This window comes from Crotalus tigris, unplaced genomic scaffold, assembly GCF_016545835.1.
Source record: "Crotalus tigris isolate CLP2741 ecotype Arizona unplaced genomic scaffold, ASM1654583v1 scf7180000017861.769447, whole genome shotgun sequence".
In the NCBI taxonomy this organism is placed as follows: domain Eukaryota; kingdom Metazoa; phylum Chordata; class Lepidosauria; order Squamata; family Viperidae; genus Crotalus; species Crotalus tigris.
In genome coordinates this window covers 693562-716533 of record NW_024096682.1, presented here as the reverse complement: position 1 = coordinate 716533, position 22972 = coordinate 693562, and the positions used below count along the sequence as shown (strand labels likewise).

At 36.6% G+C, this 22972-nt stretch overlaps 1 protein-coding gene across 1 annotated transcript in view; it reads right to left on the bottom strand.

Annotated features, from left to right (window-relative positions):
- Positions 1-8946: 8946 nt before the first annotated feature.
- TBC1D32 (TBC1 domain family member 32) overlaps positions 8947-22972 on the bottom strand; it is an 86807-nt gene continuing 72781 nt past the window's right edge. Inside the window, exons 30-34 of the mRNA XM_039343546.1 lie at positions 21609-21724; positions 20307-20461; positions 17488-17628; positions 13064-13252; positions 8947-9711 (exon numbers count right to left, since the gene is read on the bottom strand). Coding sequence (XP_039199480.1) covers positions 9592-9711; positions 13064-13252; positions 17488-17628; positions 20307-20461; positions 21609-21724 — 721 coding nt within the window. The 3' untranslated portion in view covers positions 8947-9591. The remainder of the gene's footprint in view (positions 9712-13063; positions 13253-17487; positions 17629-20306; positions 20462-21608; positions 21725-22972) is intronic.

Genomic DNA, 22972 nt, shown 5'->3' with positions numbered 1-22972 from the left:
AGAGATCCAATGTAGAGATAATTCTAATTTCTATAATCATTTTATTACCGTGCAGAAAATTACCTAGGTGACCTCTATGCTTATGCAGTTTTTGGTCAAAATGGATTAAAGTAGCACTATTAAATAAAGGTCTGTCTGTAGAATTATATTTATTATACTTCATGAATTCAAAGAACAAAAAAAATCAAGAGTTGCTAATTGAATATTAACCTTTTAGACAAAAATGTGAAGGTGTTTGTGCTCATTTCTAAGATAAGGGAGCTAAAAGAAAGAAGTGTTTGAGTGTCTTACTGTTTAGTTTGTTGCCATCAAAGATCCTTCTCCAATCTCAAGGAGAGCTAAGGTCAACTGTCAAAGTATCACCTTAGATGTGATAAATTCAAAGTCTCATGTTTGTAGTCATTTTTAATGTTATAATCTGTGATACCCTAAAGAAAGTAAAGCAGGCACTCTCTTCTGTTAAATAACATTTTGCGCTGATCAAAAATTCAGATGCTACGTCCACCAGGCATAAGAGCTGCTACAAGATTATTACAAACATAAATTGAAAATTATGGTTATCACCTTATACTGTGTAGTTTCAAAATATTCCTTTAGTTCTACCTGCATTTAGAGCAGTGTTTCTCCACCTCAGAAACTTTAAGAAATGTGAACTTCAACACCCAGAGTTTTCCAGCCAGAATATTAAGAAATAGTAGATGCAATTCATACTTTTTATTTATTTATTATTTATTTATTCAATTTCTTTAGCCACTCAACTCAACTAAGTGACTCGGACATCTTACAATTATAAAATTATAAAACAATTAAAACATTAAAACAATACAAAAACATTTACAAAAGAAATCAATAATTTTTAAAATTGCTGATGTTGAGATACAGTGAACTAGAGTTAAGATCATAAATCAAGAATTAATTTTGCCATGGCATCTATTATAGTATATTTTGGGATCTAAGTTGTTTGGATGCAATAGTCATTATATCTCTTTTCCAGCATGGTCTTCAAATGCTTCATATATCTAAGACTATGAAGAATACTTTTCTATACAAGATGACAAGACTGAGCCTGAGAGGGGGGCCAAACATGTCATAAATCATGAGTCTCTTTGCACCCACAAGAGATCTAAGTCCAGCCTACCTTGAATACCTCTTTTATCTCCCATGCATCTCCCTTAATGGTCAGTTGGCCAGATTCTTTTAGAGAGCTGAAGCGTGCAATAAATCTTTATACTTCTTTGAACTGCCTGAATCTCCTGATTTCCTGGGCACTTGACAATTTCCAAGAATAAATGAATGCATTCAAAGACAGAAGGTATCTCCTGCCACTCACTTGCTGTCTCACATTACATAATTTACAGGGGAAATATTCCCCCTCATATCCTGCCCCACCCAAAAAGTGGTGATTGTCTTCTGAATCCTTTGTTACTGCATCCAGAGATATGTAATACATTGGTTCTGGGGGAAGGTGGGGGGGACAAAATAGCCTTGCCATGAGAAGAAAGAATATATATGGAATTTTCCCAGGCTATATAAGGTCAGCTTTTACAGTGAAGACCCAGCTGATCCCCTCCAGATGTGCTAGGCATCAACTTCCATAACCCCAGAGGCTAGCTTCTTGAAATTCTGTGAATTGTAATTCAATACAGCTGTAGAGAGTCTGATATGGAAAGACTGGTCCAATGTCATACAGCTTCCTCTAACACTGATGCAACTGAAGGACTAAATAAGGAAGATTTGCAGAACAGATTTCCTTTGCTTTTGCTTTTGCAGAAAGTGAGTTCTGTTTGGATCTCTTGAGAAGAAAAAGTACACAACAGAAATTGTGTAACATCATAAAAAATTGAGGCACAATATGAAGTCCAGAAGGAGAAGACCAGCACACAGTGTACATAAGATCCACCTGCAGATGAAAATATTTAGGCAACATTGACAAAAGAATGATAGCCACTCTTCTGTTGTTGTTCTTATCATCATAGCATTGGACGTCAAGGAAACTCTCCGTCTTTGAAAAATAAACTTTGTTCTTTTCTATCTTTTTTATTTATTTGTTCATTTGTTTAGATTTCCAGGAAATTCTGGGAGGCATACAAAATTAGGAAAAACCATAAAAAGCAGCTAAAAAGATTACATCAGATGGACAGGCCGGACCCAAAAAAAAAGAGAGTAAAAAACAACAAAGCCAACAAAAGAAAATAGAGACCCTAAACAAACTTAAATGTCAATCTCCAATCTGGGGCCAAGCCAGATTTTGAAAGCTTTCCAGACCTCCAGGAGTGAAGACACCATCTTTATCTCTGAAGGATGCTATTTCAGAAAATGGTATCATGTACAAACACGCCTAATTAACTCCTTAACTAGATCAAGAGTAAACTGAAATAGAGACAAATAAGACAGGGTGGGGTAAGGAGAAAGAGCAGTAAGCCTCCTAGTTATGATGAATGCATTGCTTCTTGCTAATATTTCATACTTATCCAGGGTAATAGCTGAGTTACTGTGGAGGTCTTTGAGGCTGTCCTTTCATAAAACAAATGAATAAATAAAGCAAAAATAGACTGAATGCCTTTGTTTTTCAAAATGCTTAAACTGCCCAGATGCACAGACTCCATTAGTGCATCTTTTTGCAAATAATTGATTTTAACTTTCTGCCTTAAGTGAAAAACATGTGTATCACCTCTCATCGAGTGGATATTTTCTGAAAGGCTAGGTATTCTCTAAATGAATAAAAACACGCGCTTGTATCCCCACCGAGCAAAAGAGAGCAGCTTTCAAATATTACTTCAGGGCAGTGGTGTGCTTCAGCTCGTGATAGCCAATTGTTACATTTTCTGGAATTTTGCAAGCTGGTTGAGAGCAGAGCTGATTGTTAAATATTTACCAGCACATCAGTGGTTTCAGGATATATGTGTAATGTTGGCTTTTTAACTTTGATGGAATTAGAATCAATTATGATGTGACTAAACTGGTAAATTCTTTCAAACCAAATGGAAGTAGACTTGTTTCAAAATAGAGGGCATTTTCTCTTAGATGACCCAGTTATGCAAATTAGAGCTGATCAAAGCTTTACAGGGATTCTTCATTTGGGCTAACCTTCAACTAAATCACCCGTGTGGATCAGACAAGGCAGAGAACCATTTTGGTGCAATGGATCAATCCATTATGCCTATGAAGTACTTGGGAATGTACTTTTTTCACTGTGGCTTATCAGGTCCTTTTCAGGACAGTAAGTTTGCCTTTGCTTTGGGTTTCATTTCCTTTTTCAAAGCCAGAAAAGTTCTTAACCTGGTGCTCTCTTTTATTTTAATGGAGCAATAGACTTCTGTACTCCTCCTGTCAATGCTGCTGGGAACTAAACTTGGCCATCAGAACTCTGAATATAGGTCCAATGTTGAGTAGTCCAATATGTACTCTTGAGTCAAAACTGCTTGATTAGATTATGAATGAGTTGCCAGATTCTGGCCTGAAGATTGTTGCTTCTAAGACCAAGCCATAGCAAGGCTAGAAATGGCATTTTTTCTGCCTGTCTCTGTGATATTGTATTTCACTAGATCAACCTATTTCTGCTGTCCCTTCTAAGAGTTTGGACAGCAAGCCACAATCCTGAAATAGCCAAGTCCTGTTCAGAAAAGACTAGTCTTTGCTAATGGTATGTGGGAAAGACCGTGGGAAACAGGGTGAAGAGATACCACCTATAAAACTGTTAGATAAGAGAGCATAGCCCACAAGGGGGGGAGGGATAGGAGGTGCAGAAGAGACCCTCTCTTAAGTTCTCTTGACTGAACTGTACCTTCAGACTTGCAAGATTGATGTCAGCCTTAGCAGTTAGCTAGACAGGAAACCCAGCTGGATAAATGAATTCTACCTTATTGTAAAGCTACATTAACAGAATCTTGCTTAAGGAAGATCCCTTCTAAGCCTCTTGTTCCATCCACAATGCAGTTGTGGGCTATGCTATTTCTTAACTGACCATTCCCTAGAAATCATTTTTTCATCTTATCTCCCAAAGTTTTTCCTACATACCCTACCATTACATGGGTCTTCTCGAGCCTGGCATCCTATCCAAAATAGCGGTGCTACGGTAGTCCAAATTTCCCAACTAGCTTCTCACAGAACTCAGTGGTCAAAGGTGACAAAGCTGCTAAACCCCATTAGGGCAAGTGAATGAGTATAATTCAGGGTCAAGTCTGATATCGCAGAAAAACAAGAGGAAAATAACTTATTTTTGAGACAATTTTTAAAGCTTAGCTTGGTTTTGCATTGGTTCAATCAACAGAGCTTCAGTTCTTTGTTAATACAGTAATTTGGAGGTTTGTCATGCTGTCCTTTCCTCATTCTTGCCTTCTCTGCTTTAAAAGGGTCACCAGGGAAACTATTTTTAAAAACCTTTTCAGTGAAACCCTTGGAAGTATCTTGTTGAAACAAGTCAGGATTAACATTCATTAAAGAATTGACTGTCCTTGCTACCCCCCTTCAACTGAAGCAACTGCAAGGCTTTTGAGGCTTCTTGATAATACCTTATTGATGGTCCCAATTATTCAAAAGATTGAAGATTTGATGTTACTTGCAATAATGTATGAATGATTTCCAGATATATATTATGCGCTAATGATTATAATAAAACATGGTCATCCTTTATTGAAACTGTTATGTAAAACTATACATGAAGCATACCTATCTTTCTATTTCTCTATCATCTTTCCTGTTCTGTTTAATTAAAGGTCAAAAGATTTTTAATCTCATTGCAAACTAACTCAGCCTTAATCAGTTTGACCTGGTTGCAACCTGCTTAGTTCTTCATTTTGAAATGAATCCTGAGTTACTTGCACAGAGTTAACATGGAAAAATCAGATGATCTTCTTCAGACATTTTAAACTCTTTACTCAATTATTTTGATTTCCAGTTCCCCAGATTCATTATTTGCATTTGTAAAATGTAAATTGTGCAGGTATTTCTCTAAAATATGAATGTAAATTCCTGGAGAGAAAGAAAACATGCAGGGCAGAATCCACTCTGCTGCCTCAAATCATCATTTTAAATGGCGTTAATAAAGCGTTCATGTCACTGCACCATATATTAAGCATATTTACACAGGATATTACACAGAAATATGGGTTCTCAGGCCCCATCACCACCATATTGAGAGCTATGACCCATTGGAACACACAGTACTTGTTTTTTATTCATTGAATGGAACAGAGCTATTGGCAAAGATGTTTCTTATATAGGCTTATACAATCTGTACTATTCTTTAAACATTCAGAAATGGACTGTGGAAGTCTTCTAATTGTCATTTCCAAATATGTTCAAGGCTCCCAAATGGAATTGATGGAACACATGGTCCATAAGTAAGTAAGATGGATCTAAGGGCACTAATATGCCTGGAAAACCTTGAAGTTGCCACCTGATTGCTCAAACCCTTTGGTTTAGATTCTTCTGGTGAACATAAATGGGAAGCCAACATATGCTACAAAGAAAAGGGCAAAATCTCTTCGTGCCACGCAAGAAGCTGTAGCTCAGTTTTTGTTTTTTTTTCAAAATGTGCCTATCTGCATGTTAAAAAAAACCCTGACATTTAAGCTGGAGAGAATCCTGGGTAATCAGGATACAGCAAGGAGGGACCATCCAGTTTTTAGGTCCTAATTACCAGAGCAAGCATATTGTAAATTGATGAGCATCCATCATGCCACTGATTTTGTGGAAATGCCCTTAAGCTGCATATTTTATATACTTTCTATAATCTACTATCAGCTCTAAAATATTCTAATAGTTTTCTTCAAGTTCTCTTTCATCTGAGTGGAGTCGTGCATTAGGACATGGCGTTACTGGATATTCATGTATTCATTACGATTCCCTACAATGCAGCCAAAATAAAATAGCTAAACAAAATATATCCACTTCGTAATGCTAGTGAGATTAAAGCTCTGCACATTTTTTATATGTGTCACAATTATTTTAAAAAAAATACAGGGAAGTTTATATTGCCATCAGGGCTACCATTTTGATTTCTTTTTAATTTCAACCTGCAGTATCTCTGCAAAAAAGTAAAATGAAAAAAAATCAACTATTTCTTAGTGAAGTTTAAAAGAACTAGTGCTTTCATAGAAAATAAATCTGAAACTATTGTGATATTCAGTATTTTATATGCACTAGGCTTTATAATTCAGATTATGCAATTAATGTACAGTAGAAGTAGCTTTTATTGCTCTCTAATAATTGCATATGCAGTCACAATTTTTTCATGTCATTATCCCCTATTTTGAATAAGGTTTCATTTTACACATGTTATTGTCTCCAGAGAAGCCTAGCAAGTAATGAAGAACACTAATAGAATATATTTTTACCCTAGGAAATAAAAGTACCATTTCAGTAATTTGTGTGTGTTATTTGTGTTTAAATTATCTCACTGTACAGTCACCCAGGCTCCAATTTTTCCAATGACTGCATTTCTATATCACACTTATCATCCACGTCTTTGAAATATTTTTATGGTGCAGTATACATCTTTACTTGGAGTTTATTCATTTGGAACTAACTGAAATATTTCTGGAGTGAGTCACTTCTATATTACCTTAACTGGCAACGTGATAGTCATTGGAAATATACCGTAGATGGCAGCTTCTGCACTGGGATTTTTCTAAGTGCAATTCACAGTTGTGAAGGTGATCCAGCAGTTGGATCAATAATCTTGTGTGCAGCCACAACATTCATCAGTTACATGCTAACAACAGTCACCAGCTTTAATGCATCTAAAATATGCAGCTTTGTTCAATAGTTATGAAATTGTGTAACAAGCAATTAGTATGTCTCTAGTCAACTAGCAACAAAGAACAAATATAACATATCAGCAAGTCAGTTTCCATACGGAATTACATTTGAAAAGTAGATGCTGTTAAAAATATTTAACGACTCAGGCTTTTTAAATCAATGTTGAATTTAAAGGCTGGAAAAACTTTTTTTTCCAAAACAAGCTATTTTTTGTTAAATTAGCTATTTTGAAAGCATGTGTAGCATGCAGACTGAAAATGTGATACTGTATTGCAGGGTATATTTGAAGGTAGCACTGCTACAGACCTTAAAGACAGAAAATAAAGAGAATGCTCCCCCCTCCCTTTTTCTGCCACATTGTATTCTACTGCTGTTTCTTCAAAAACATTGCCTCCTTTGCTGTAGGATTGTCACTAGATTAGAATCTTCAAATGCAATTCGGGATAAATAAAAGCTATATTTTTCCCCCTTACTATTCTCCTTTCAGAATAGCTACGGCTTAGGTTCTGAAATGGCTTTGGAAGTCTTATTCAAGAGTACTCAACAGATGATGGTCTAGTACATAAAAATACAGTATGTTTACAACTGTTAGCCTTCTTTTTTAAGTATTGAAAGCACACTGAAAACTTTTTAATCACTCCTCAGTCTTTAGGCTAAGATCAAGTGTTGTGGGTAGTATCTTAGTCAACGCATGGAGGCTGACAATCCATAAATACAGGTTACCTACAGATCAGCCTATGGCATAAAATAAAAAGAAAGCAGCAAATGGGAAAGATCTAATAAGAAAGATCTTCTGAGAATTATTTCTACACACCAATTAGCTGTTCAAGAGGCTGTAGCTAAAAGCCTCTACATCTCTCCACAGTACAGATTTGACTTGTCAGAAAAAATACATATAGGTGTATTTATATTATATTTAATAGAGTATAGCATATTTATTTGGGGGAATCTGATATACAGGAAAGTTAGCGGTAAATAGACAAGTCACTAGAGAGTTTTGAGATAAGAATTTCTCCTGGAACCATTTGGGTAATTTCAAGGAGCATTAGGGAGATCTCGTTAAGAATCACAGATAGTCAAGATACTCATAGACCAGTGTTTCTCAACCTTGACAATTTTAAGGCATGTGGACTTCAACATTGCTGGCTGTGGAATTCTGGGAGTTGAAGTCCACATGCCTTAAAATTGTCAAGGTTGAGAAACACTGTCATAGACTCTGCTTCAGTAAGCATAGTTTGAGAGAGGAATAGTGGCATCTTCTTAGACATAAATGCAACTTCTTTTAAATTTCAAAATATCGAGAAAAGCTAACATTTCCTTCAATTCATGCTCAAAATCTGGTGATTACAGAACTCCATGTGCTATTAGAACTTTATAATAAAATGGAGGCTAGATTTGATAAGATTTCCATTTTCTTTTGACTTCCTATGTACAGGTTCTCACTTACTGACCACAGCTGGGATTCACAATTCTATCACTGCGCAATGAGGTCATGAAATGTCACATAACTGTGTTTGACCCACATTATAAAGCCACCACAAATCACCTCCCCTAGGCAGTCTCCCTATTAAGGGAGAAAGCATCCAGGGATCTGTGCAATAATCACTCATGCTGTAAGATATCAGTGTAATTGATGGGTTGAAAAATATTATCTGGCACTTTCTTATCATTAGCATAAATTGAATCAATACAATTGATTCAATCCAAAATGGATTGATGATTGCTTGCCAAACCCAGGTAAATTAGGACAAAAGAACTAGGCTCAATAACTCTGATGGTCAATTAATTGGAATTGTGAACTACTGCTTTCAAAAAGTAGGTCTGTGCAAATATAGGCCTCATACGATAACCTAGTGGATCTGAAGTATATTTTTACAGTCCAAAGACTTTGTCCTGAGACTGCCTGTGGAATCTACCGAGGACTTTGCTTTGTGTAATTGCTTCTTATAAACAACTTGCTTCTTATAAACAACTTAGGGTTCATAAAAGAACTCATCTGAAGCTTCTCAATCATTCTGGGGAGGATGGGAAAACAAAGATGTTAATGTTTTCCAAAGGACTTACACTATCAAACAGCTGTAATTCATCAATGTACCATGATGGATACCTATAGATTCATAATGATTCTCAAGAGATCTGTTGAGAGCATGATTCAAGATCAAATGAACATGTTACCAATATTCATGTATGTTCCCAAAGATTTATTTTCTTTTCATTCAGTTTCAATAAAAAAGAGAACAAAATCTACATTTTTATTAACAGATCTACAGAAGTGTTAATTTACTCCTTCTACAAGTTCAAGTAAATGCTTTAGAGTGTACTGTACTATTTAAAACAAAATATTTACAGCAAAAACCATTAACAAACCTTTCATTCTACTTCAAACTGAGCCACTCAGGACCTGTAGCTATATTTTATTTTTTGACCTCCCAAGGTAATTTTTGCAGTGGTCAAAAGTTATGTGCATATTCAAATTACCATTCCTTACTACTAAACCTTCAGCAATTTAGAAATGGTAGGAAGCAAAATTTAATGGTATAGACAGTGCTTCTTGGAAAATATAAAAAAAAAACATTTAAGTAATTCAAAGCTAGTTTCTGAAACCAAGTGTAAACAAACAATGACACCTGGCTAGAAAAACACATTATTTTTCAGATGATCCAATTTAGAGGATGTTGTCTTGTGAAAATGGCATGCTGAAAAACCTTATTGATTTGGCTGCAAGGATAGCTACAATGAATACATATTTTATCGAGAAGGAAATAAAACAATCACCGTCTCCTTAAAGTACATAACCAAAATTTAAAATGATGCGCTCATCTGCTTGATCTACGTGCTTGGCACTCCAATATTCCTCATGTCTCTTAACAGAACTGGTCTGTAGGTTTGAGCCAAGCTTTCCATATATTCAACATAATTATTCACCTGAAATCCATGGAGTGCTTCTTCCTGCACATTGTACAGAAGAAGAGTATTATTAGTGGAGGGAAAAATAAAATCACAGAATGTGCTATTAAGTTAAGGCATTCTCTTTTTCAAAACTAGCTAATTTATTTCCCCCCTATTAATATTTACTTGGTACTTTGGGGAGTTTAACATGCTAAATGTACATTATGTCAACAGAGAAAGCTAGACCTTTCAGTCCTATAGAAGAGAGAGGAAAAAAGAATGGAACTGTGCAAGACTTCCAATAAGGATTAGAATCAGTAGTGTAATAGATAAAACTTAGCATCAGTAGTATAATGGGTAAAGGATTATTTTTCTTTCTGAAAGTTTTTGTTCCCTAAAATCATAAAGCAATTAATATTCCTGTTATCTGACAGGTTTGTAGTCACTTGCTTTAATAAGGCATGGAAAATCTGTATGCAAAGCCAGGGCATAATGGAAGTCACCAATGCAGATACAGATGTTCTTTTCTTACAATACTCATCCAAATTTCCATTAAAATGGAAGATGGCTGAGTGGCTTAAGATAGGGATAGACAAGCTCATTTGCAACCAATTCTTATCCAGAGCTAGAGGTAGTGGTAATTAAATAGCCATTTTAATGATGCATTGGTTTGTTTTTATATAGTTTGCATTGTTTATTTTAATACAAATATTATATTCTTAAGAGTGTAATCCCTAACCAGCTAAATCCAGAGTGGTTTAATTAAGCCTCAGCTGGAATCAGTATGTTGTGGATTTGACTCGTCAACCCTACCAAGTCAATTAAATCAGGATTCTATGCTTTTCTTCAAATATTTTTCTTTTATAGAATATAAAAACTGCTCTTCCCGATAGTGTTCTGTACGATTTAATGAGAGCTTTACAAGTTTTGACCTATAATTTGGCCTCTGTGTCTTAAGAACTATGAAATCTTGACAGCTTGTCATCAGATGTTAACATAAGGAAAGTTGTCCGGGTATGTTGTCACCTACTACATGATGAGAACTATAAATTCTGCCACTGTATTTTAAAATTAATGTCAAAGCTACCAAATTAATGGTACATTTGGGCACTCACATGAGAAAGCTGATACAGATAGACAGAGGCTTAATATTAATAATATGCTTTAACAATTAATTTGATTTTTCTTATTTTAATTGGGCTAATCACAAATGTCAAAAGTCCTTTCTTTTTCATACACAAAAGTTAAGTTTTATTTTATTTTTTATTTTAGTTTTATATTCAATTAAAAGATAAAAGACAAATATGAATCCCACATTAGGAAACTGGTTTTGGAGAGGAGAGGAGAGGAGAGGAGAGGAGAGGAGAGGAGTTAACAATCACCAAAATGACATATTCACTTCTTCTCTAGCTCAGCTCAGCACTAAAATAGACTTCTTCAAAAAAAAAAAAAAAAAAAAAAAAAAACCCTCTTGGTAAGACAGTAGTCCTACAAATTAGTATTTCCTTTCATACTGCTTTCTTGAGCTGATATAGACACAGCAGAATGAGCTATGAAACAGGAAATCTCTGTTCAATCCTGATGTCATCTGATGGCAATCCATGATCTCAAGAAAAAGTCTTAGGTAAAGGAATTCCTCTTGGCTGGTTCACTATTTCTACTATGATCAAAATGCTTGACCAGATTTTTGAACATTCTAAACAAGATGCACAGATTTCCATGAAATCATCCCATTAACAGCCTTTATTCCAATTTCAAATACCTTCGATTGTAACATGAAAAAAAATCTGAAAGCCAGTTTTCTTACAAGCAGGGTTATACAAAACTACCCGATCTATTTCAGGGCCACAAATCACTTCCAGTTCAATGAAATTCTTTTATTTATTTATTTATGAGACTTATATACCGCTTTAAGTGCAAGCACTCTCTAAGCGGTGTACACCAGTAAGCAATGTATATATATATATTTACATTGCCCCCAACAATCTGGGTCCTCATTTTACCTACCCCGGAAGGATGGAAGGCTGAGTCAACCTTGAGCCGGTGAGATTTGAACCTGCTGACCTGCTCAACAAAGTCAGCTAAAGTGGCCTGCAGTACTGCACTCTAACTGCTGTGCCACCTTGGCTCTTCTATAACGCATGAATTTATGGAAAAACAGGAAAATCAGCTGGGGAATTCTTAGAACAGTACATTTTGGGAAGGGGAGGGGAATGGATTTCAGGATGGACTATATAGTTTGTATGAGAGAAATCATCCTTCCCCCACTCCAACATTTTTCTTTCTATTACTTTCATCAGTACAAATGACGTTCTTGATAAAATTACTGAACAAAGGGTAAAGTCACCCTAAAGCAATGCTCAGTATTGAAGCAGATGTTTTGGCAACCCTGTGGAAGATGTTAAACTATGAGTACTAACCAAGTGTCGAACTCTGTCTAGTTTCTTGAGATAGCCTTACTGGTTAGCCATAATCATCAAACTGGGCAGAAATGCTGAATAGGGATCTTGATATTTCTCCATAGGTCGATTCATATGTTTGTATGTATACAGACATACACTCCGTATTCAGTATAAATACAAATGCAACCTTCCATTTTAAAAAAATCTTTTTCATCTCTATTTTACCCAATTTTTCTTTTTAAACCAGTATTTTTTTTAAAAGTTTTTGACCTATGTTTTTGTTTCTTCAATAAACAGGCCAGCACCCCCATACCTCCACGCACCCCCTCATACCCACAAATGGATGTACAAGCTCTTTACAAAAATAGAATAAAAATTCTATCAGTTCTGTAGAGTAATGTATCTCATCCTTTCTTTGCATAGTTGATGTACAGTCTAAATGCATTAGGAACATTAAAAGTTGTCTTGCTGGATCAGAGTTTCAAAGACTTATTTAAATCAAAGTTTTATTTCTAACATAGTCAGCCAAAATTCCACTAAGAGATAATTTATTCAGTGTCTATCAACGTCATAATGTTTGCTTTTGGGTCTATAACTCATTCCTGGTAGAATAAATTAACAGTTAACAAACTGAAAATTACCGTTATAAAACATTTGCTTTTGATGTCTCCAAATGACTAATTTCAAAGTCTTGTAAACCATAAAAAGAGAATTGGGCATCCTGTTTTTCACAGGCCTTTTGAAGTCCCCTCTGGACTGATTGCCAAAGACAGCAACCAGACAATAGCTTCCCAGTTTAAAGGAAGAAAAAACAGAAATATCTGTAGGATGTTAACACAAATAGGATTTTAAGAAGTGTTTTCCGTAATCTACTGAGCAAACCCTGGGGGGAAAAAAATTGGGTAACCTCAAATCAGCCATTTTCCACCACAGACCCTCAGCAACCATGTACGCACCACCAGCCCCCTGAAAGACTGGCCAGTCCTGGCGAAAGATAAAAAAGTGATTACTTTAAGAAAAACCTGAAGATCCTGAGCCTGGGTATGCTGAAGGATCTCTTGCTGTAGATGTTTGAACACAGATATGCACATATATATCTGGTAATCTGGGCCAAGGAAAATACAAATGGCAATATAATGACAAATCTCTCTCCAGTCCACGTAATTCCAGAAACACTGTGTGAGCCACTGCTGACAGATCTAGAACAACAATAATTAAAAACCCATTAAAAAAACATCATCATCATTATCGTCATCGTACTTTATGATAATACAAGTCGAACATGTCTGACCAATTCAGTAATCTACTATTCATTTAAGTCTTATTTAAACATCTCATATGTGGATCATTCTAATCCAATTCTAGTGACAAAGTATTTTTACTCTTTTCTAGTCAAGAATTGTTTCCCCCTACTGGCCATATCACTACTGACAGTAATTTGTTTAAATAAAACCTTTCCTCACTCTCTCTTGTAGGCTGCCCTCCCCACCCCCCATTTTCCTGGAGGTGAGAGAGAGAACAAGGCATCAAGAATATAAACAAAAGAATTAATGTTTCTTTATTGATTAAAAATGTAGGGAATAGTGGAAGAAGAAGTATTAAGTATATTCACTTGAGTTACTTTTAAAGTAATAAAAGCAGGATAAAAAAAATCAAATAAATAAATAATAAAGAAATAAAATCTCTCTCTGTCTCGTGTACAAACCAGTTACTATCCTTTTAAAGCTAGAACAAAAAACCATCTATATCATGCCAAAATTATTTGTGAGGAATCTTTATAGTATAATTTGTATCAGTTTAATAAGTGTTTCAATGAAGAAGAGTTCTATACTTTTTCAATAAATCTGACAAACAGCTGCTTATAAACTGATTTAAAAAGAACACTTAATAATTGTTCTCTTCCATATTAAAACTCTAGTACATTTCCTTCAACTAATATTGTTTGTTTAATCAGCTCTACATACCCACAGTCAAAAGTACAGGTAGTCCTTGAGTTACGAGTGTAATGGAGCCTGCCCATTCCACTCGTAACTCGAAAACTCGTAGAGTGAATCTCGTACTTTAAACGAGATCATTCCCTTGCTCGTTAAGACGCACGTGGCTTGTTAAGTGCACACGAGGTATCTCAGGGTGGGGAAGATCATGGGGGGGGCTAGTGATGGAATAGGACCCCAAGGCCTCCCTGACCCACTAAGATACCTCATGCGTCCCCCTCCCTTTCTGCTGTGCCGGACTCATTTATCTTGAAAAGCTCTTTCTCCTCTCTGCTGCGGTTTCTGTCTTAGAGGGAGAGGAGAGTTGATGGAGCTCCTGGGTGCCCATAATATTGCACGAGTTCAGGCACCGATCCTCTTTTACAGAGAAGGGGAGCCTGAACTCTCACAGTGTTTACTCCTGCCCCCAACTCCTTTCCGCCACTGCCAGAACAATTTTCACCAGGACGGAGACATTGGGGAAACTAGAAGCTCCATCTGCATACAAATGCACAGTTAGAAATGGAGTGCTTTGCTCTTTGGCTAAATTTTCACAGGAAAAAGCCATTTCTCAAGTCCTTTCCTAGTGAAAACAAGCCTCTGGAGGGTACAGAGATCTCTCTGCTGGAGATCTGGCAGAGACTAAAAGCTCTGTATGCCTGGAATGAGGGCTTGAGAAACAGAGCACTCCTTCCTGTGCAGTCACACAGGGTGCTTCAAAATGCAGGAAATCCCTGCGTTTTGAATAGCCCCACCAGAGCACAATCCACAATGCCAAATCCTAACCCCCACCACACCCCAGGGTATCCATAATGCCAAATCCTAACCCCCACCCAAGGGCAACCACATTCCTTCACTAACCTCCTTTCCAGCTCTGTTCTCCATGTGCAGGGCAACAAAAGAAATTTGTGGGACTAAAAAAAAGATCAATCCAACTTTCCAACTTCTCGTAAAAAAAAAAAAATCTCGCAAAGTTGGAAGGTCTGATTGATTTTTTTTAAAAAAAAACCAGTAGTTCTTTTGTTGCCCTGCATGTGATGGCAGAGAACGGAGCTGGAAAGGAGGTTAGTGAAGGGAGGCTTTGGAGAAGCGAGGGGAGACAGGGAAGGGTCTGCTCTGGCTGCCACTGCCTCACTCCGCAGCATCAGGGCTCGGAGGCTTGTTTTCGCCGGAAAAAGCCATTTCTCAAACCCCTTCCTGATGAAAACAAGCCTCTGGAGCAAGCGCGCCTCGCTCTTTGGCTCTGTTTTCGCCTGGAAGAGCTTGAGAAATGGCTTTTTCCGGTGAGAACGGAGCCAGAGTGAGGCTTGTTTTCACCAGGAAGAAGCATTTCTCAAACCCCTTCCTGGTGAAAATGGAGCCCAAGCATGCCTCACTCTTATTGAGAGCAATCCTACCAAAACAAGCCTCTGGAGCGAGCCAGCCTTATTGAGAGCAATCCTGCTCTGTGCCTCCATTTCCTTTCACCTAGATGGAGCAGATAAACTCAAGCCTGCTGCTCAAACACCTTTCATCCAAACAGAGACCTGAGTCACCTGGAGTTTCAAGCAGTCACATGGAACATTCCTTTCCATTTCTGAAGTGCTCCACTGTAGGCACATGGACCTTCCAATCTCTCTCAGGTTTGCGTTTTGGATAAAAAGTGTTTGAGCGGCAGCAGCTTGAGTTTCTCTGCTCCGTCCCGAAGGAAGAAACCGGAGGCGCAGAGTAGGATTGCTCTCAAGAAGATGCAGGTGTGCTTCATGCGCTGGCCTTATTGAGAGCAATCCTGCTCTGCGCCTCCGTTTCCTTTCACTCAGAGCAGAGAAACTCAAGCCATTGCTGTTCAATGAGTGAGGAGGAGGAGGAGGAGGCATTGTAGACTGTGCTCTGGTAGGGCTATTCAAAATGCAGGGATTTCCTGCATTTTGAAGCACCCTGTGTGACTGCACAGAAAGGAGTGCTCTGTTTCTCAAGCCCCCATTCCAGGCATACGGAGCTTGCAGTCTCTGCCAGATCTCCAGCAGGAGACTTGTTTTCACTAGGAAAGGACTTGAGAAATGGTACTCCAGTCATTTTCAGAAATTGCTTGTAAACTGTTTTTCAACAGTATGAACTTTTGGATTAAAATATTTTATAACTATGGTGGCACAGTGGTTAGAATGCAGTACTGCAGGCTAACTCTACCTACAGCCAGGAGTTTGATCCTGACTGGCTCAAGGTTGACTCAGACTTCTATCTCTCCAAAACCAGTAAAATGAAGACTCAGATTGTTGGGGGAAATATGCTGATATTTATAAACTGCTCAGAGAGTGCTGTAAAGCACTCTGAAGCGGTATATAAGTGCTATTGCTTTAGCAGATGAGCTTTTTTCAATCCTTAATAAAAGAAGTTTAGCTACAAGTTTAAGGACTTAATTCTTTTTTTTTCTTTTGGGATAAACAACAAAACAAATTTTATTTTGGAAAGATACCAAAATATCAAGTGCAGATAGATTTGAAATAAGATTTTGGAATTAATTATACAAATTCTTTCTGTGGAAAAGTATTTTTGTTTTGAATACTTTAAAAATAACATAATAGGATGGGATTTTTCCACTAGAGAGAATTAGAAACTAAAGATTACAATGAAAGAAGAACAGTTAAATCTGACTTACTAATACAGAAGGGACCAAAATATTTTAACATCGGACAAATTGAAGGATATTTTTGAAAATGGACTAAGAAGTTGCCTCTATAGATAGACTGTGTTTAAAAGAAGCTATGGAAGAAGAACAAATTTTATCAGATCAGACTGAGCCTGATCTGAAAGCGTATTTAGAGATGACAAGCTACAAGAATGATAAGGAAAAAGTTGCTCCACTAGATATACAACGAAATCCGCTGATGATTTCATACTTAAAATTTCTATAGAAGTAATAACCTAAAAGAGTGACCTTTTTTGGATTTACAAGAGGCTTGTCAAGGCTTTGAATAATTTTGTGGAAGGGACAAAGAAAAAATGAAAAGAAATCAAGTTCTAGGACATTATTTGAAGAGATTAAAGATCAAGATTGTTAAAAGAAGAAATATGAATTCAGTTTATTTGATCAAATATTTTCTTATTTTTAGTAATCCTGAATGGACTTTTTATGATCAGAACTGAAATGAGGTTTTGAGGATTTGTTTATAGGTAAGATGGGAAGAAGATATGATTTTTTGATATTTATACATATTTTTGTCATTTCTTTATATATTAATTTTTTTATTTACTACATATTCTTTCTTTTCATTTTTTCCTGCACCTAGTTTGTATTAGTTTTTCATCATTGCAAATGTAATCTTTAATAAAATTATATTAAAAACAGTAAGTTCATTTGAATTTGGTAAGTAGACATTATAGGATCACATTATTGAAAAGGGTATCACTTTGATTACAGTTAGGGAATAATCTTTTTCAATGGCACATTCAAAACAGTTCCTCGGGGTACTTTTTCTTATTACCTGTGATGATGTAAATCCAGACATATGGAAAGCAGAAGAAACGAGTGGCAACTCAGCTTTCAGCAACATCTCAACATAGTGAGCACTGCAAAAGTAGACTGGATGGATACCAGATGCTGCTGTGTCTACAGGCAGATGTATCTAACCATTGGAAAACACACACACAAAATGGTTCCTTATTACACAGCAATTGGAGCACCTTGTTACTATTACTCATAGACTGGCTCAGTTCTTGGAGAATTCAAAAGAAATAATTTGGGTTCCAGAAAAACAGAAACCTCCACCATAATACCTGACAAACGTTATCAACATTTTCTAGCTTTTAATTATTATTGATACTAGTTCACGAGTATTCTTTCCTTCATTTGATTTTCAATTTACTTTGCAGCAAAGGAATACTTTCATTTCTGCCAACAAAAGTGCGTATAGTCCAGGCCATGGTTTTCCCAGTTGCAATGTATGGCTGTGAAAGTTGGACCATAAGAAAGGCTGAGCAACAAAGAATTGAGGCCTTTGAACTATGGTGCTGGAGAAGACTCCTGCGAGTCCCTTGGACTGCAAGGTGTTCAAACCGGTCAGTCCTAGAAGAGATCAACCCCGACTGCTCTTTAGAAGGCCAGATCCTGAAGTTGAAACTCAAATACTTTGGCTACCTAATGAAAAGTAAGGACTCACTGGAGAAGGGCCTAATGCTGGGAAAGATTGAGGGCAATAGAAGAAGGGGACGACAGAGAATGAGATGGCTGGATGGAGTCACTGAAGCAGTAGGTGTGAACTTAAATGGACTCCAGAAGATGGTAGAGGACAGGAAGACCTGGAAGAACATTGTCCATGGGGTCGCGATGGGTCGGACACGACTTTGCAATTAACAACAACAGTTAAGTGGTTGCAAATGAATATGCAAACAACCACCAATCCCTCTATTGCCAGAGGGGGAAAAAAGAAGTCATTTTGAATGAGCTTTTTGGCAGGGAAAAGGTAAAGCATTCAATGCTGTTTTCCACTCCAAATTCAGATAAGCAAAGGCATTAGGGCTGTCCTGCATATTATATGCAATTAAGATCTGAAGCCATTATCATGTGTCAGAAAAAGAAATTGAAACAAAGATGCGCATATATCAACTCATAACATAATTTTCTTTTCTGATCCCGTGTAGTCTCCTGAAAATCCCAGAGCATGAGCTATCAGACATCGGAGGATACAGGTGGAGGGAACAGCGGGAATGCAACTCATCTCCTTCCCCCTTGCAGAAAGGAAACTAAGAAGCTCATCTCTATCCCTTCTCAGGGCCAGAGTAAAACTAAACCAGGCCATTTTACTGGCCATCAGCAAATGATTGCCAATTCCAAGATGTGTGCCCCTGAATTCCTTGCAAGGTTATGCATAATGCTATAGCACAATTTTTTACTTGTAAACTTTTGCATTATTTCCATCACTAAGCAATGCGGTCCCCATTGCTTAATGATAACAATCCCTGCAGTCCCCATTCCCCACAACTTCCTGCTGGCTTCCAACAACCAGCCAGTGGGGAAACTGGCGGCAAGTTGCAATTCCCAGGCATCTTGCAAGCAGGCCAGCAGAAGGTAATTGGTTAACGCCAAGAGTAATAAAAGATTTGCTTAAAGCCATGATGTGGAGGAAAATTTTATACTGCCACCCATCAACCAGAGGCCCGTTTTAAAAATTCAGCTATTTAAAGATACTTTGAGTTAAAGGGATAGGGAGAAAACTAGGTACCATCCATTCTATTTTCATCTCTAGGATTTAACCCAGAAATCAACTCAGGGCAGGGCTGATCCAAGGGAAGCAGACATGGTGAGACCTGCTTTTAAAACAAAGAAAGGGATAATAGTAATGCTGTTATGGATTTCCCATTTTACAACTCATTGTAACGTTAGATTTTAACTTTCAACTTTCACAGAAGCAAAGTATTGAAAAACCCTTATAAAATTATAGCAGATGTAAAGGTGACAATACACAAATACTAGAGTTTTCTTAATGCTGAAGAAGCCTTGGATTAGAACCATGCTTTTGTAAAATGTTATGGCATCACAAATGGGAAAGAACACTGGGTAGACCAAGCCTATTTATACAGTAGCACATTTCTAGAAGACCTGCCATTAAGAGATACAGTGCAGAAGAAGGTGCCTTTTAGGTGTTTTGAAGTGGGGGAATCTTCATTTATTTCACATAGATTATGTAAAGGTAAGGCAACAGGTTGCTCTAGATTTCTTCCTTCCAATTTGTATCTAGAGTATGCTAAAACCTGTGGATATTGAGGAAAATCCTTAATTTTCCAAGTTGAGGCAAAGTATATGAAAAAATTTGAAATGTCATGTATTTTGTTTAATGATATTAACTTAAGAAATCTCACTATTTCAAATGCCAAAATAATAAGGATAAGATACTGAGTACTGATTCTGATTTATTTATTTTTTCCCTGCCCAGGTTTTCTACTAACAAAAATAACGTCCAGTATTGGTATAATAAAACAAAAATTAATAATGTAGAGAATGAAAGCAATACAGAGCAATAGTAATAAAAGGGCACTGAATAGCTCTGCCTACACACAATTTAACGTGGCTAATAAAATGTGTTTTACTTCTCATTTTAAAATTCAATAACTACAATTGATATCGGTCTATTTCCCCCTCCTATTAGAAAACCGAGCAGATGACAAATCCATGTGTTTTTGCATGTAGAAATATCCAGTTAAAAAGTCCTTAAGTGAGTGCCCTTTTACATAGGCTAAATTAATAATCATTCACAGAAAATGCTCAAAGCAATTCGTCAAGGTTACGTTTCTTTTGAAATCTTACGGAATTATGTAGCCGTGGTACCCAAAGAAAGGCTGAAACAAGAAGATAGGAGAACTGGTGGAGAAATGTTAATGTCTTCTCTCGATTTCCCATCATTATTAGAAACACAGAAGATACAAACCAGTCATAGCATACGTATCCATCCTGCTGATTACCTGTAAGAATAATTAAGGAATTCCAATATTTTTGTCTTGTCCATTTTAGACAATTGGGAAACATGACAATAGATTGATTAGAAAAAGAAAAGGCAACATGACAAAACATAGATTGATGGCAAAAAGGAAAAAAAATGGCTTTTTTTGGAGCTTGAACACCCTGGTCTGAATTTTCAAACAGCTTTATCTCACCCTAAGCATATTCTTTGGCTCCCCCCCCCCCCCGTAGATTGGGAGGGAGCTAACAGCCAACATGGATTTCCATTCTTCTTTTTTCACTTTCACTTATAGAAACAAAAAAAGTGGATTCTTTCAAGTTCCAATTGTTTTCCACAGTACATTTCAAAGTTTGGTGTAGTTGAAATGCTTTAAGTAATGGTATCTTTGGAACGTGAAACACTTGAAACACTTCAGGTTTTATTTTTTTCAAAAGAAACACAATGGAATATCAAGGCTGTTTTGTCCCAAACACAAAAGAAAACACTTTTCATTGTATCTGCCCCTACAGTGGTAAACTTGATTACAGAATTCAGATCAAATTAGGATCACCTACATCTTATAATTATGTGGTACCCCAAATCTGAAGCATACATAGATATCTACTTTTTACAGACAAATGGGTGAAAAAAAATATAATTCCAGAAAAAAAGTAATTCCTTCCAGCATGAATATATTTAATAAAAACTAGGTCTGTTTTTTTTTTTCATAGGGAAAGGCTGAAAAATGACTCGATGATATATAAATTTAAGAAAACAAATGAATAATGATTTAGACAATTATGCTGACAAAATGGCAGCGCAATGGTTCAACGGTTAAAGACGCTGGCAAGCTAACAGCCTGGGTTCGAGACCAAAGAGCCATACAATGGGGTGAGCTCCCATTCCTTGCTCCAGCTCCTGCCTACCTAGCAGTTCAAAAGCATGCAAATGCAAATAGATTAATAAGTACCACTTTGGTGGGAAGGTAATAGCGTTCCATGCATCTTTGGCATACAGCCATACTGGCCACATGCCCATGGAAAATGTCTTCGGAGAATGAAACAGAGATGAGCATCGCACTCTAGAGTTGGACATGACTTGACAGGGAAACCTTTAGCTTTACCTACAAAAGATTTGGTGAACTCTATCTTCTTACAGCAAAAGGATACGTAATGATTTCCTTAAAGGTGCTTTCTGTTGTTTCAAATATTTCTCACAGTAGATTAGTACTTGATGTAGATCATTTTCTGCATTCTCTTTCAGCAGATTCAAATGTTTACCATAGCTTTAAAAGAAATAAATTTTTAAGTAGAAGCAAAACACTTTTTAACTATTTTTTAAATGGAAGAAGTATATAATATTGATGTCAACATTTACTGACCATAGGTAGATGTCTCAAAGAGAAGAAACAATCCGTATTATGTTTATAAAATCTCTTGGATTTATGCTACCAACCTTTTTAGCCATTGCTAAACAGAGGAAGAGAGCCTAATCCGTGACTTCTTCTGGATGGACCAGTGGTCCCAGTAAACAAGTCTATTAGGATATTTGAAGTGTTTGCCCAAGAGATTGTAAGATGAATTGACATCTAAGTGCCTGATCTTCATTTTAAACCCCTCCTCCCTTCCCATATAATTTCTCTTGTGAGACTTCAAAATCTCAGTCCTGTCGTCTTCCTAAGCTATTTTGGGAGTTATTTGAGGTAAATAATAAGATTAAAAGGCTTTAAATAAAGAGTGACTAAATAAGTAATCCTATTGCATAACCTTATCTACAATCCAAAAAATTGGACTCAGAGAACTGCTTTAGGCTCCTTATACAAATTTTAAATAGTTAAGTTGTGTGATTTTTTCTGAACATGCAAATTATGGTCTCTATGATTATTGCCATATTCATAGATAAAAAAGTTAGCTTTGTAGCTTTGTAGATGATTCTGCAATTATTTTCTATGTCCTAGCTTGCCTCCTGAGAAATAACATTTTCATTGTTCATTGTTTTCATAACATCTTGTACTCTCTTAGCCTTTAATAATAGTATTAATCTTTTAAATGCAGAATGTTTTTTTAATATTGTTGTTTTATGATTTTTATTGTATATCCAGAGTCATGTTTTGTGACATGGGCAGCTACATATGATATACAAATAAGCAAATGAATAAATAAATGAAATTGTTGTCATTGCCACATTTCTTTATGACAAGATTAAAGCAATGGGGGAAGCAAAACTGGACTGAAGATGGCTTTGCAAGATTGGAACTGACTATGGTAGAAAGTGGAGTTGAAGAATGGGTCAGCTCCTTGGAAATCCTCTCCAGAGCAAGGAAAGGGCAAGGATTGCCCACAAACTTTCCATACAGTGTCTCTGCACAATGAAATCATAAGAAGTGGTTTCCAGTGGGCTTTAGAACTGTGGGTTTCAAGGGAAAGTCATTTAAAGTTTCCAGATTTCCTGCTGTCTCCTAGAGCACACTATTCTGGCTATTGAGGATACTGTAAATAGTTTATAAATTCCTTCTACAGATGTCCAGATTAAT